The 16,556-nt window shown below is 35.8% G+C and overlaps 1 protein-coding gene and 1 long non-coding RNA gene across 4 annotated transcripts; one reads left to right on the top strand and one right to left on the bottom strand.

Moving 5' to 3' along the window:
- Positions 1-4,039: 4,039 nt before the first annotated feature.
- Positions 4,040-4,880, top strand: LOC117605582 (uncharacterized). The gene is made up of 3 exons (XR_013063359.1): positions 4,040-4,200; positions 4,387-4,446; positions 4,590-4,880. It is a non-coding gene; the product is annotated as an uncharacterized LOC117605582 (long non-coding RNA).
- A 171-nt stretch (positions 4,881-5,051) lies between these two features.
- Positions 5,052-14,685, bottom strand: LOC117605581 (zinc finger protein Elbow). Of its 3 annotated transcripts, none has more exons than XM_034327086.2 (2): positions 14,624-14,685; positions 5,052-10,975 (listed from the first exon to the last, which is right to left on the bottom strand). In XM_034327086.2, the coding sequence occupies exons 1-2, from the start codon at positions 14,669-14,671 to the stop codon at positions 9,578-9,580; spliced, it is 1,446 nt and encodes a 481-aa protein (XP_034182977.1). In that variant the 5' UTR covers positions 14,672-14,685; the 3' UTR covers positions 5,052-9,577. The 3 variants fall into 3 exon arrangements, with proteins under 3 accessions (XP_034182977.1, XP_034182978.1, XP_034182976.1); XM_034327087.2 differs by lacking the exon at positions 14,624-14,685 and adding an exon at positions 14,107-14,242; XM_034327085.2 differs by having other exon boundaries at positions 5,054-10,975; positions 14,222-14,656.
- Between the last annotated feature and the right edge of the window lie 1,871 nt (positions 14,686-16,556).

Genomic DNA, 16,556 nt, shown 5'->3' with positions numbered 1-16,556 from the left:
AAATGATAACTTTTTATTTCGGGATGTTTGTAAGTAGGTTGATGTAAAATGAAAGGCTGTCGTTTATTCTATTTTGGAAGAATCCAAGATACGGCAATTACCGGATAATGTAGGTACAAAGAATTCTTGCCGTTAGCGAAGCTCCCAATTTTTTACCATTTTAATGTCATTCCCTACCTTACCTGTTTATATAACAGTATATATACTGTCTACTTACTTGTTACCGACAAGAGATTACTGTTACTCGTCGGTGGTATAACGTTTATGGTACTTACATTGTCCAAAATAGCAGCCGGTGTCTTATCTATTGTCGATAACAACGTGTTCTTGCACACCAATACTTACATACGTGTAAGTGATAACAGGTAGTTTCCACCGTTTTTGTATAGAGGGCACACTGGTCCAATTTTGGACTACTTTTTACGGGCGACTTAATTTTTCAAATAAATTGTAATTAACGTTTTAATTTGTAAACCAATTGTACAATGTAAAAATAAGTAGAATGAATTAAATTTCAGTAGCAAAATCTTAAAACTTCTTCTTTTTCACACTCAAATAAGTTTGTTCAATAATGATAATAAAGGGCGTCTAAGTAGTTGATAGGAACGTCCAATGTTCCTTACAACATCCAGTACTCCTTTTAAATTCATACCTCCCTTACATGAAATAAACGCAGTATAGAACCGATAGAAGCTACTTACAAAAAAGTTGTAAATATTGTTTACACCCATAAGTACATAGTATGGGTGGTGCTTTTCTCCACTAATGAATTCCCGCTGAAGTAGCATTTTGTGATACTTTCATATCATCAAATTACGTGAGATTAGATGTTTCAAATATTTAACAACCTAATAGTTATAATTACAACGTATAATTCATCACATTAGTAGAATGTGCTGAAAAGTAATAAAAATTCGTTTGCGTTAATATATTAGTGGCTATCTGATAGGACAAAGTAGAATTTAGAGGGAAGCTATGACAGCTATTTAACGTTCCGCTTCATTTCCTGCCTCCCTCTTCTACAACAGCATCACCTCTACCCACCCCTCCCTATTTCTCCTTCTTCGTTCCGGAGGAAACGTTCGCGCTCGATGCGAAAATTGCTTCGCCAAGAATTATTGACTATAAATTACTCGTCTCGCTACCCTAACCTCCCCTCGTTCCAGCGTTACTTATGCAAATGATGGCGAAGCCTGCGGCCCCGCTACACAGGTACACAGCAACTTCTTCCATCTCTCTTTCCTCTCCACACATAGCATTTGCTTCTTGCTCACTGTTACAAACGGAAAAGTATTTGGAGAAGGTAACTCCCGATATTGGCCGCGAATTGGCGTGCATTTACATTTTATTGCCCGTATCAAAGAAAAACTACCACCTCACCCTCTGACCTCTCTTCCTTTATTCGTTCCTTACTCGCTTCGATCGCTGTTCGGCTTTCCACTCATTGTCAGGAGATTCTTCTTATTTCACGAAACACCTAAACGTCAAATGTTGCTCTTTAATCGCTAGTTTCAACCGTTTAATCATGGGCGAGTAAAAAATGATCTTGTATGTTATTGTTTTGAGTAATGTTTAGCATAGAATACCTTTTTAGGTACTCAGTTATTTAAGAAATAAAAGAACAAAGCATGAATAGTAAAGAAAATCTTGAGGTACTTTTTGCTTGTTCAAGCCAAGGAAGTGAAAATATAGAAGGGAAAGAAAACGCAGGGAAAGGATGCGGTATACTGACGCTAAATTGAATTTTTTTCAATTCATTCCACTTGCCGCGAGCGACGCGCTCAAACTCGATGAGTATCTGTGCGCGACAGCGGCACCTATTCGCAGCAAATTCTCATTATTTTTAAATTGGAAATGAGAAGTGCAAGCGGCGGGTGTGGTTGAAAGCACCTTTGCCACCGCAGGAAAAGAAAAGAAAAAAAGAAAGGAAAGACAGGGGAGACCAGCGGTATATTATTCCAGACCGATGCCTATCTTAACGGCAGAGAAGTCGTAAAAATTAATTTAATTACACATCTATGGTCAATAACAGCCTTTTCTTCGCTATTTAAATGACTATAATTGTTCCGGTTGGCGGATGAAAATCCTTCAAAGGTCTTCGCATTTCGGTAAGTCCACACAGTTCGCGGCGAAATTTTCAAAATCCTGTAAATTCCGATTTAGTTGAAATTTTGCAAATAGCTTCATTTTACATAAATACAATGCTCTCAATTTTTCTGCACATTATGAAATACGTATATAACTGTAATGCTATAAACTTCGGATGCAACAAGCAGTTACTTACTCTCATGAGACTTCCCTTCAATGGCAGCTTTTCACGTTTGTACATATTTACCAGTCAGTTGTGTGAAAAGTTAAAGATTAGTGTTGGTGAAGATTGTCATGGCAACATAAACCGATACCGACGACATGAAGGTGCACAACCAATATTAGATATCAAGGTAACCGTCTTAACTTTCATCCCCCCTCGAGTGTCCCAGCGAGAGCTATCAAACTGATAGAATATGTTGGCTATGCTTCTATCAGTATATCTTTCCTATACAATTACCATATGTATAACACTTTATTTAAAGTAGGGTTTATCATAAACTTAAGTTTTACTTGGAAACTGCTTCGAAACATTTCACCTATGCTACCTTCTATATTTTTTAAAAGAATCCTTTGTATTACAGCACTTTACTTACTGAAATCCTATTGATTGACTTTTCGATACCATCGGGTGTTGACTGAAAATCAATTATTAAGCCTTTGATTATTATTAATTCATTTAAAATTCAATTTAATTTGTAACAGTTACTATAAGGTACCAATTGTATTATTCAATTTATAACAAAAATGATGGAAAATATTGATGAAAGTAAGATAAATTCAATGAATTATTCTGCCATTATAATTCATCGCATTGTCTGTCGATTTTTCAAACAAAATATCAAGCCGGACAGGGGAAACCTATCATTTCCCTGTTCGTTATAACGATTACCTGCTGATGGAGGAACGGCGAAGAGTGAACGAGGATCCGACGAAAATAATGATTGAAAATAACAGGAATCATATAAACGTGCAATCATGCAACGTCGATGCATACCGAGGGTTGTCGGAAATGATCACTGATTTCAGGGCAGCCTGATCATCTGACTCGACGACAAGCATTACGCTAATGACCTTCAATATGCTCAGATTATAGAATTATAACGCTGTTGCAATAAATTATTCGAGCTGCTACAATCAAATTCACCGTCGACGAGCCATTTCTGATCTTTTGAAATTTATCAAATTTGTTAAACCGAGTAAAATTTTAATATTTAAAGGCTATTGACCAGATCTTAAAATGATAAATGACATAACATTTTTAAGTTCAAGTTACATGTTAATTCAGTTTGCTTTATTTAGGTTTAGAGATAAAATTGTATAAGGCTGGTACAGTCTTCATAAAGACAATCAATTTGTACACCGATAGTTTAGTTTTCAATTTTGATTCTTACCACTCACTATAGTTGGTATAGTAGAACGTGACACGAAAATGGTAAAGAGCCTTTAATGCTGCCCCCTGAACGTGGGACAAAAATGCACTGAATAATTAATCGAATCTATAGGAGGCATAAGGACCCCTTTTATAATTCTATTGTAGCAGATAATATATAACAGTTTTGTATTTTACAAAGAAAAGCAATTTTCTGTTGTGTCATTTTCTCCGTTTACCATTAGATGGTATTAGCGGGACTGTTTTCAAAGCGCTCATAAATACGGAATTAAAAGGCTAATTAATTGTTCCTTTGTTAACTAAAGACATCTATTATAGCAGCTTAATATTATAGCAACTTAAATTGAGGATAAAAAGAGTTAAGAATGTATGAAAAGACATGTATGATATATTTATTGTTTGATTTCATTAAATGATTCCTAATCATAAAAGAACAATAATGATAATAAGTAGATGTAAGATAATATATTGCGACGTAAGACTTTGAATACGGTGCTGATAAAGTAAATACACTTTTGCTTTGCGCAAGGTACACAAAATTTGCGTTGCACACGTCGTTCAGTGTTTGTGTATAAAAGATACTTCTAGCAGAGGATAATCAATCAATTCGATCGAGCGTAACGGAGTTAACAAGTTCTACTATTTTCAAGTCTGCGTAAGAAATAATCAACTACAAAGAAAGATGCCGAGATCAGGATGTGCTGACAGATGCTGTGTTGGTAAGAATTAACACTATTAATAAAAATTCTTATTTTTAATCTATTCTTGAATGCAATTGTGCAATTACCAAACAATAATTTATTTACAAATTTAATTACTAGTTCATGTCTATGCAAATATAAATTAAATAATTTTTTTAAAAATATAAATCATAATCTAACGTTTGAAAACTTTTGTTATTGCAGACAAATGCGACTCGAAGTGTGGCGATCAGTGCAAGTGTTGTGGTTCTGGGCCATGCAATGGTAATGATTTTATTTATAAAAATTAATTTCAATGGTTGATATTCTTTTGGACACATTAATGAGTTCTTCTGTATCTACCGTACCTTATTCCACATAATATATACAAATTGTTGATCATTGATTAGTTCAACTTTCTTTTAAAGGCAAATCTTGCTGCACATCTAACCAAAAATGCTGTGGTACACCTCGCCAACAGTGTTGCTGCATTTCTAGAGACAGGTGCTGCACCAATTCTAGTGGCAAATGTTGTTGCTAAATTCGATTCTGGCTACGAATAAAGAGGCGATCATCGCTAAGAGCGATCGTTGCGACGAATATTAGATGACACTATTTTCTTCAGGCGCCCTTTACCATTATTATTCAACAACAATAGCTAACTATTCAATGTTTAAATGTTCAAAAATTTTTGTGGTAATAAAGATGATAAAATAATATTTAAAGTATTATATTCATTATTGTCTTGCTTTTACAGAATCTTTTAAATTTCTAAACACAGATTCAGAAATGCTGAAATTACGATTTGAAATTACGAAAAAGTTACTTAAAAAGTCGAATTTTAAAACATATTAAAAAATCATTGAAATCAGAAAGGAAACGCTTGTTCTACAAGTTTATCTTTTGTTTTAAATCACTTTTAATATTTATTCTAAATGAAATTTTGTTATTTATTTCTATCTTCACAACTTTCTTCTTCGCTTTCCCTGTATTTTAGCTTTTCCTTTCTTAATAACCATTATTAATAATCTCCCAAGAAAACTAGAAACGCCTCTATTATGGATGGAAATTACACGACACGGTTTGTTCATCGACAGAACCAATTAATCATGTCAGCTTAGTAAGACGGCGTTGCATGATCGCTTAACATTCTATGAATGACTGTTGCAATAACATCGACTGCGCAAACAACCCATTATTGAACGACGATCCTTTGTAGGGCACCGATTAATCTTCTTTTTCAGCAACGCTGGCTTTCTTGTCACACCGAGTCAAGAAACAAGTTGATTGGCAGTCGACAAGGCAAGTTTTCGCGAAGCAACAGCAATTACTCATTATAGCTACTGCACACATAATATAAACTACCGTTTAAAAGCCCCCCTTTACACACGTATCATGATTATTACAATTCTGATGCGTTTTCAAAGTTTAGTAACTTATTTTACTTGCAATTGGAAAAAAATAGTCCATACTCATATTCTCCTCTAAGACACGACATTCAAATCGTAATACATACTAGTGAATGATAAAAGAGTTTCATGAAACTGGTTTACCATTCATTAGATGAGAGTCATCGAGTTTCCTGGCGCCAAGTAAATTCGTTTGAAGCACTCTTACGTGAGGACTGGTCTTTTTTTCTGACACTCATGCTTTTTTGATCCTGCAAATGTAATGTAATGTATTTGCATCGCCGGAAGGAAACACTTGACAAAACCACTCGACTCGCCTGTAGACGGTAGGTTCTAGTGTAAAATGTTCTTCTTGCTGCCTTCAACAGTGCCACTAAAAAGCAAATACAAGATATTATAATAATAAGCATTGTTTAACTTTAAAACAAGAATAACATTATTACCAAGGCATTCAGGTACTGAAATAAAATACAAAAACACGTGTTCTGATAAGAAATAAGTTCTGGTATATTTCATCTTACTGAATACCAAACAGCGTTATGTAATGCAGAATAACAATAGTAAAGTCAACAAGTTAACACGTACCTCACTGAGTGTGTGTGTGTGCTTTTCTAAAAAGGAAACTGATCAAAATAAAAAGTAAAAAGTTTAGTCCACTAAACTAGAAATTAAACTGTTAAGAACTCAAGGAATAATCCGAACTACATTCTTTCATAAAAAAAAATTTCTTCTGACATTTAGAATGCCTTTAACAATCAGTAATAATAACACACACACAAGCGCGCGCAAGAGAGCGCGGACGCACAGACAGCATCGCTTTAAAGTATTTGCCTTTTTTAATTTTTCATTTCAAACAGATACAAAGTTCACTAAGAAAATGAATAATTTGTCAAATTAAAGGATCCTTAGGCTCGATTCTCAACAGCATTCAAGTAAAACACACTATGTCACGCACAGACGCTCTGTCATTAGGTTTCTTTCACTGGAAACTGCTTTATTCACTTAGCAATATACTTTGGTAGTAATAGTCATTGTACGCAATCATAATATGCAAGGGTCATTTCACGCTAAATCAATCACTTTGTGACGACGATGTCAAGGATTTTGTCTCAAGTGACATATGATACAAAGCACAGTATGTAACTATTTATTAAATTACATGATTCGAAATAATTTCAGATACTATTTATCTAATAGAGTTAATTCCTTCTTTTATTTTTATTTAGAAGAATGGACCTTTTGTAATATTTTTATTTAAAAAATTGATTTTGTTATATTTGAAACGATAAACAAATCCTTATTTTGTAAATTTCCGGATTATTTTTAAATTTTATAAAAATATGACTTTTAATACCAATTCTTTAAGATTAAAATAGAATAAATAAAGTCAATTCGACAAATAGTTTTCTAATTAAAAATTCATAAATACCACTTGAAAAATTCAAATTTGTTTTGCACAAATTTAATTTGAAACCAAGTCACTGATGTTGACGTCAAGAAATAATTGATTTAATGATCGTTGTAAATGTTACTGAAAGAGGTACAAAAAAAATGTGAATGCTTTGGCTTAATCTTGCGATATCGTATTATTACAATGAACAAACGACGTATGCTTAACCATGGGCAAATACTTTTTAGCGACAGTGTATTATAGAATAAAATAAATCCATTTATAAGTAAACATTTCTCGCAATGTATTTTAAATCTCATCGGTAATAATAACATTGTCGTTACACACGAACTCGTGATCCTACGAAATTATTCATTTAATTACTTAAACTTTGGTTACGCAAAAATATAGACACGATACTCGCCACCTAGTCAGGGATTAAACTTACAATATACATACACGCATCTATTTTATCACTAAGCATTGCCGTCTCGTCGAAAAAGGAAAGAAAGATTTTCTTTTTCTTCAGACTTATCACCTATACGCCTATGGACAAATGTACAATAGTTACAGTAAGGGTTAGCAATGAATATTGGATTCATAAATACTACACATAGACTGATTACGATTTCAATATTATAGTATTTCTGTTGCGCTTTCTGATTATTAATAAACTGCGGATGTTTATGGAATTATCGCCAAAAGGTCACGCGTAAGAGGACGAAATAAAATATTTTTAAAAAAAGTAGATTTTTATAAACATCCACTGTCTAAAAATTTTATGGAATTTCAACGAAGTCTTTTTTCTAATAATTAAGAAAGTTATTCAGGATAGCTTCTTTCTATTTTTCTTGGAAGTAGAGTTGGACGTACGAATAATTTTTTTTATCCAAATAATACTTCGAATAAGATAAAATTATTTGAGAATAACAAATTTTTTATTCAAAACAGCGAATAATTTATTCAAATTTTAGGGTTGTACAGCTATTTTGAGACAACCTGTATATAAATGAGTGAACGCAGTCCGTTGGGCATTATTCGAATTTATATTTACTATTATTATTCGAATAACATTTTGTCCGTCATTACATTATTAATTATTTACTTAGTGATAGTATTAATTATTTACAGTATTTCTTATACGTACTTTGCGGCAGATAGCTTGACTTGTACCTACCAGTAATGTAATCAAATCTAGGATTGGGCACATTTACGAATAACAAATAAAGTGTTATCCGAATAATCATCTGATTACAAATTTATTCGAATAATTTCCAGTTCTGTACATCTATTCGTTCCTTTAAATTAAAAGTTGATTCATCATACACGAATAACTTCGTTTCATTTATAATTATTATTCTAATAATGCCCAACTCTGCTTGGAAGCTATCGCAGTGATTTAATTTTCTTTTCTTCTTTTCTGAAAGAAATAATGTATGGTCGACGTCGAATTCTAAAAATCACGCATACACGTACTCATACGACTAATTCTCTGTGACGGAAGCGCAACGTATCTCACTCACGCGTTACCTTTCTCACTCGGAAATCACAGTTGAACATTGGCTTTTCGACATGACCCGTGGCACTCGTTTAGCTTTTATTTAAATTAAATGGCGTTAAATATTGAAAAATAATTTACAATCGGCATTCGTCCTACAAAAATTTGTTCAAAACTGTACATACAGAGTGACTGAGAAAAATGTATACACACTGGATTTTTATTTCTTTGTTAAATTTAATAATTGAAATAATAACTTACTTTCGATTTTTATTGTCTCGACATTGCATATTGGAAAAATGAACATATAACTGAGCCTTAGAGGTATTTTAATCGTTATGTAAGCAACCATTTTTTTTTCTGGGCTGTGTGGTGTCTGGGGTACATTTGTATCCAAGTCCATAAACAAGGAAGAAAAAAAATATTTTAAAATGTTTCAGAAATTGTGAAAAATTTTTATTCCAAAGTGTAAGTGGGTACTTTATACACGGTTGCCTACATACGGATTAAATATCTGCAATTAAAATTGAAAATATAATTAAGAATCAAACAAAAGTGTGTACACATTTTTTGAAAAACCCTCTTTAGCGCGTTAAATATTTAAAGGTGACTGAGAACACAAATGAGAAGCGAGTGTAAGAAAATTCGTATAGGGAGGCAAACAGAGTACAAAGATTATAAAGGAACCGCTTAAATACGCGTCGATGGTTGATAATTCTATGCAGCAGCCATTACATGGTTCTTTCAGGCACGCGTTATTTTCTGATTTGTTCCTCTCGCTCAAGAATCACAGTTAAACGTTTGGTACGCAAATGATCGCAATCCCTTCAACACCTTTCTCCAAACATTCGACACGTGCGAAATAAATAACTGATATGTTTGAAAAAAACAAGAAAAAAAAAATGATAACACCGGAGCACCACACAGCACAGCACAGAATCGCGTTAAGGTGTCGGGCGCGATCGCGCCAGGAATTAAGCGACCAATTTGTTCATTTAACGAGATTACGAGGTCAGTAGCTAGCGAGGTTACCTAGCTCTTTCGCGTACGCTCCTCTCTATCCTCGCATATGGATCACAGTTAAACGGTTGATATTTGTCGATAGATGTTTTAAAGAAATCATTGGGGCAGACCGGAGGCGGCGCCAAGGCGGGGAGCACCGTACAACGAATACGGGGAGAAATACGGTGGTAATCCTGCAGGTGTGTGCGAATGCGGCGGTGGAAGCGGTAGACCCAGTGACGATAAGGACGGTGGTAATAATGTAGAAGATTTTCCGTAAGGGTGATAACGCGCGGTTGCTAGCGGGCTCAACGGTGGCGTGGGGTAAGTCCTGGAAAACAATGGATGGGTCGGTGGCAATCCAACCGAGGGAGACAGCAGAGACAACGCGGCGGCTGAAGGATCCGTAGCGGCGCTGGTCGAGCTGGTCGTGTGACTTCTCAAATGCTGCAACAGCTCTTCGGACGTGGAAAATCTCTTGCCACAATAGGCTGTGTCGCCGGCGATCCAGTTGCAAACGTACGGAAGCTGCGAAGCGGCTGCCAGTGCAGCCAACTGTGCGTGTGCATATGCAGCAGCACCTAAAGCTCCATAAGCGACCGCAGGTTTGTGATCGCACTGGGCACAGCCAGCAGGACAGGAAGTTGGTGTGCTAGTCGTGGTAGACGCTAATTTACCGTTCGCAAAAAGGTGAGAGTTCAATTGGCAGCCGGTACAGTAGGGATCCCTGCAGACGGGCATCAGGGTGTCCGGAGCTGAGGAACTTTTCAACCTAGCGTAGCTTAGATAAGGATTTCCAGCTATTAATCCGTTCTTTAAACTGGCGTGGTGTTGGGAAACCAGAGTGCTGGCCATCGCGTCGATAGGTAATTGTGGAGCGTAAGTTAGATAAGCGGCGGTCGATGAGGCTAAACTGACGCCTGGCTTAAAAGTACCCAATGGAAGATCCTTGATGGACGGGTCTGTGATGGCTAGGACACTGGCAGGACTGTACGAGGGCTTTGCTTGCAACGACGGACTGCTGACAACGGCTGGTTGAGACGACGAGCACGTCGGCTCAAGTTGATTCGAGGAAAGATTCCCTGTCGCCGAGGTCCTCGAGGCGGGCGACTCTCGAGCCACGTCGCCGTTTGGCGTCGCGGTTTTTCGACCCTGCGGCGTTACGGCTCTAACCGACGAGACGCTCTGATTGCTTGGGCATCGTTTGTTACCGCTACCGGGTGTCCTCGATCGACCGGACGCCGAGTGGCTAGAAGCTGATCGTTGCTCGTCAGGCGTCGATGCCTTCTCCCGAGCCAGACAGGATTCGTACGGTTTGAAATTGGTCTTGGTTGACTCCAACGAAGATGGAGCTACCGTGGGCGACGATTTCTCACGTGACTGATCCGACTTTGAAGATTTGTTGCTCGATGCTTTGTCCAACGAGCCTAGCAGAGATTTATTGGACGGCGAGTCGGCTCCTATTTGGCTACATGTCTGAGCGAGTAGCGCGAGCGGGCTTTTCTTCGCATCTAACTGAAATTCGAAAAACAGAGATTGATTACTAAACAGGTTTAATACTATTTTAATAAATATATTATACAGACTGTTCTTAACTTAGTTTTCGAGAAAATTTAATTTCAGAATTATCTTTTATTTGAGAAATCAAGGTTTCTGTTTCTATTTAAACTCGAAATTACTTTTTTATTCGTGTAATCTTCTTGGCTGTTCTTCCAAAAATGTCCACACTTCAACTTAGGCAAAATTTTGAAAGTATGCTCCTTTTAGATAAAAACAATCTTTAAGAGGAAAATTTATAGTGATTCAAAGCTAAAGACACTTTTAAAACATTTTCTCACTATTCCAGCGTGTAACATTGCGATAATATTTATTCTGATACATGTCACGATGCATGATGTTTACATTGCTTGTGGTTACTTTAGTACGCAATTCAGAGTTAGTTGGCCGATAAGGAGCACCGAATACAAATATGTTCAACGAACTTTAAAATGGAGCTTATAATTCATTTTCACTTGTCAAAACATGTTAAGTTAAGTTAAAAACGAAAGGCAATAATATTACAAACATTATTTTTTCAACAAACGTTGGTATTTGCAACGAATTATTTAAAATGTAGATTTCATATGGTAATGGTATCAAAATAAACATGTTCGTATCTTCTCCCATTTTTTATAAACTTGTAGAGTTAATCAAAACGGCAATTGAAAATATGAAAATTTCAAGAAGAAAATGAACGTGATAGAATGTCGACATAATAATTGTTAAATCACTGCTGGATTACAATCGCCGTTTCGAGTTATCCTTTAAAGTTTAACAGCCTTTTCTATTTGGAATACGGACATTTTGGAAGTTCCAAATCTTAATAACATGGAATTTTGTAGCACTCAACTGCACTCAAAATGGTTCCTTAATAATTGAAGTATTATTTCTTCTTTATCAGTCAAGTTTGTACGAATGTGGGCAATTAATAAACCGTTTCCACAGGAAAATGATTAGTAGTCGAATTGAATATTATTGATGATTGTTGCTTGGAAGTAGCCAGGATGATATAGTCGGTGTAATTAGCGTATAGAGGAATGATATTTCTCTCGGCTGATACGTCCATCGAACAGATGTTCACCGTAATTAAAATGCAACATTCGTGCACCTAACCCGGCGTTTACGGTTGCTTCAGCTAATGGCGCGACGCCGACAGATATTAATGCTGCGAATTGCAACACAGGCTATTACAGTATTATGAGTTCAAGCTAGATGTTAATTGCTCTCGTACAAGCTAACGGAACAAGTTCGAGCGTAATATTTTCATCTTCAACATTAACTCATGATTCGATGAAAATCTAGTGCACGTGAATTATGTTTCACTTCTTTCGAGCATAAATCATACGATATGCGATATTTCTCATTGCCAGATACAAACACATATCGCTGTTTCTTACGAATATTAGCAGGTTTCATCTTCTGCCATGAAAATAAAAAACAATACATTTGAGATTTTGCAACGAAAACTATTTGTACTATATATTGTAAAAATTTCTACGTTCTGGTTAATAAAATTTTTTAATTAAAAATTGGAGTCTGAAAATATTATTTTCCCTTGGATAGAATCAAGTCGTCGCTACTCTATTGTATAATTAGCATTTTAAATTTAATTTTAATTCTAATTGAAATTCTTAAATTAAAAATTTTAGTTTGCTATCTTACATTAATACAATGCTAATGATATTAAAGGTTTGCTATTTCTCCCTTTTCCTAGTAATTCAATTACATAAAATTTGATGCTCCGGTCATGGGAGACCACCATGTTGCCGTTCAAAAGTTAATTGAGGGTTTTCCTCATTGAAACAAAAGATATACTGGGTACTTGTCAAACTATGATAGCAATCGTCACGGTAACTAAGGCTACTTTAATCCCTTAACATTCATGCCTGTGACAAATGCAGCCATGCCGAAACGTCAAAGTGCAAGTCTGACAATCGCGGGCAGAACCGATACGTACATATGCAGTTCGGCGCTCGTGGCAGGGTCAGATTTAACCCTGTCAAAGTTAAATCCATAGTTTCTCTACGTTAATGGCGACACGGTTCCTGAGGAAAATTAACTTTTCACATCGATACAGTACTAACAACGTTCCGCGTCGTTAGTTGTAAAACATAAACGAGGTCTTTTAGTCAAAATTACAAATATTTAACGTAATTTCCGCGTGAAATTGTATTTGACAGCGTTGGAATTTTTTCAGCTGAACTTTTATATAGAAAACATCAGATTTTCCTGACAAAACGGTTTCTGCATAATAGTGGCAATTACTTGTTGCTTTATCTCCATGATAGCAATTGGAACATCACGCATGCTCTTTGTCGTGCAATTTCAAAAAGGATATGTACGACAATGTTTATTTAACGCTTTTAGCACCTCGAATTATTGTTTCTTATAATGTACAGAAAAATATATTAAAAATATTTTGAAAAATCATGCAATTAATTTTGAAAAATATATTATGAAAGTGTTTTATTTCTTTAAAAATTTTGCAATATTTGCTTTCTAAAATTTAACTATTTTTTTTTTAATTAAAAGCTAAAAAAGCGTTCAAAACGGCACTGTACAGCAGTTTTACTCAACAATTCTTTACACGAAACGGAGCGAAGCGATATTAGCTACGTATTATAAGGAGTAATAAAGTAAATGATATTCAACGTAATTCAGGGCAAAGAAGTAGTTAATAAGAAAAAGTAAGAGGCGATAGGGATCGAGGTTTGGTTCATTTTTAGTGTGTACCTAACTCTTCCATCTGCCTATCCGCGCAGTATTATATTACCGAATCGTGGTTTGATTTACGAGGCTCGTAAATCAGTGAACGTTCAAGTAGAAACTTTGCCAGCACTCGCTACCCTCAAAATAGTTTACAGGAGTTGAAGCGTAAGACGTGAAATGCATTCCCGTCGCGATTAACGAAAAGTCGACAACCAAGATTAATGTTCTGTCAAAGAGCTCTTGTTTCTTCTACTGTTTTCTTGTGAATCATGGTATTATTTTTATGATCGGCTACAAACATTGCGCTCAATTTGTTGAGTACTATACAACTTCCAAATGACGGTTAATCGTATAACTATGTTGGTTATTAAAATGTAAACGTATTTTGTTTAACATACGTTTTCCTGCATTACGTAAATATTCACATTGAAAATTGGTATGTTTTGAACACATTCACACACTAGGTGGCAATAAAGAAGAGAGTAAAGTAAGAAACAAAAACACAGCTCTAACCGTGGTAGGCAGAGGCGTGAGATATTCCGGACGGAGGTACTGATTCGCACTGGAAGTCAGCATCGTAAAGAAAAATGTTCGCCCTCTTCCTTTTTGTACCAACTTCCTTGGTAACAGATAACACTGTGATCACTCGCAACAACAGATCACCGTGGACTAACAAACGTAACCTCGACGGATCGGTACAAACACTGTCGTACTTTTTCTTTTATATCCGTCGCGGGGAAACAACGAAGACGCACAGATGAGAAGCCATTTAGCTTCTAACGACGTATTCCTTGCGCACACACAGAATTCCCTTTTGATGGTGAACAAGCACACACGTACGTACACACGCGGATACAAAGGAAAATGAACAAAAAGGAGGTAGATGGTACGCGGTACAAAATCCACGACATTCACCTTACACGACCGGCTTCGAATCACGACTAAGCTACTTCGTGTACTCATCTGTCGGCCGAGCCTTCCCGTTACTCCCACCACTTCTCTATCGACAAGCGTTCAGCTGACTTACCCCGCCACACCATGCTACCCCGGGGAAGCTTACCCCTTCGCCGCTCTGTCGGTAATCCAGAGCTGAGTACCGAGTTCAAACAACAACTTTGTATAAGTACAACTTTGGTACGTAAAAATTGCTTTTTTTAATATTATAAAATAAAATCTGTATAGGGAGAACCGGAAACCTGGAAACCCGGGATATCCTACGGGAGGCACTCAAAAAATGGCACCAAAATATCATGCAACAAAAAGTCATTCACTATATAAGACATAGTGATTATTATTGCTTTTATATCAAAAGAAAATATGAACATAATAACACACGTGATGTTTCTGTATTGAAATATTTGAAATAATATTTTTTTTCAAGTAATTTTTATTTAAACGAAAGCAATTATTTTATTTACGATGAATCAAGTCATCGAAGAATTTAGTAGCTATTGCTAAAATGATCGAGTGTTGCTAGCTTGGTGAGAGATATCGCTAGGACGAAGACGAGGGCTAGGAAGAGGACAAATGCCAACAGCGACACGACTAACCAATACGAATGAGAAAGAGGAAGGTGACAAGGTGGTGGCTATGGCAGTGGCGTTTACGACACGGTGGTCGTTGTTGGTACGCGCTGTGCCGACACTTTTGCCAGGTGCAAGCGACCCGACCGACGACCTGTCAACTTGTACAAGATGCCCCCACGATTTCTACACCAACCAATCCTACCTCTGCTACATTCTCTTCTTCGATCTTTCCTTCCCTTTTCAATTAATCTTCCTCTTGTGAATGTTTTAATGCTAACGAAACCTTATTTAAAATATTGGTATTTTTTAAAAATGTTGTTTCCTGTAGGTATGATTTTTTTCTTGTTTCCAAGCGGAGCTAAAAGTATCCATTTTTTAACATTCTCCTTTAATAGTTAAGATAAATAATTCTTTAAAATACGTATAATTTTCATTTTTTAACACACAACATAGCAATATAGCACGAATTCTTGTGAATGAACAGTTATATGTATTACTCTTTACTTCTCTTTTTTCCAGAATAAAATCTATTGCGCTGCACTGGTAATTTTACTCCGCTTTATTTTCACAGAGCTATCTATTAAGCCGTGTGTTAGTCACGATAATTGCATTCCTCTTCGCGTGATTTATTACCGTGATTTTGCTCAACTCATTTAGCCGCACAACGAGTACATCGAGCAAACAATTTGTTAGATTTATGATTGCTTCGAAGGTTTGCATTTCGAAAAGCATCAAACAATATCCAAACTGATCTAATCTGAAATTGCTAATATTGATTACAATTTTTCAATTGCAAGTGTATATCTTGTAATAATATTGTTTCAAGAAGAACACCTGAATATGTCCTCAGAGAATTAGTCACTCGTATGTATATTTATTCTGAATAAAGTCTTTGTTATTTAAATTTTATAATGAAAATCCAACATCTGTTAAGGAAAAGCATAATACAATAAACAGACCAAAGAATAGAGGTATAACCGGAAGAAACCTTTGTCCTTTACAGAGGTATGTTCTCGCCAGAGTGGCACAGTAAAATGTTATTTGTAATAAAAAAGAAGGAGCACAGGTATGAATAGTGAAAAGTTTGTTATTCTTAGCCACAGTAATAAACGTCAGCGTTGTGCTAAATAGTTACGAGAATAGTTCCGATTATCCGTCAAAAGTGTTCGTCAGAACAGGTAATATAACTTATAAACTTAATCTAAAAGGACCTTAACCGTCCAGATAGCAAGTTTACAGCTTTATAGCTGCAATAAAAAATAGTGAACGATTACCGCTATTTGCGGTGAAAATAAGCACCTGAGAATTCTGAAACGTTATAC

The sequence above is a fragment of the Osmia lignaria genome, chromosome 14 (genome assembly GCF_051020975.1).
Source record: "Osmia lignaria lignaria isolate PbOS001 chromosome 14, iyOsmLign1, whole genome shotgun sequence".
Lineage (NCBI taxonomy): Eukaryota > Metazoa > Arthropoda > Insecta > Hymenoptera > Megachilidae > Osmia > Osmia lignaria.
This window is presented reverse-complemented; position numbering and strand designations above follow the sequence as displayed.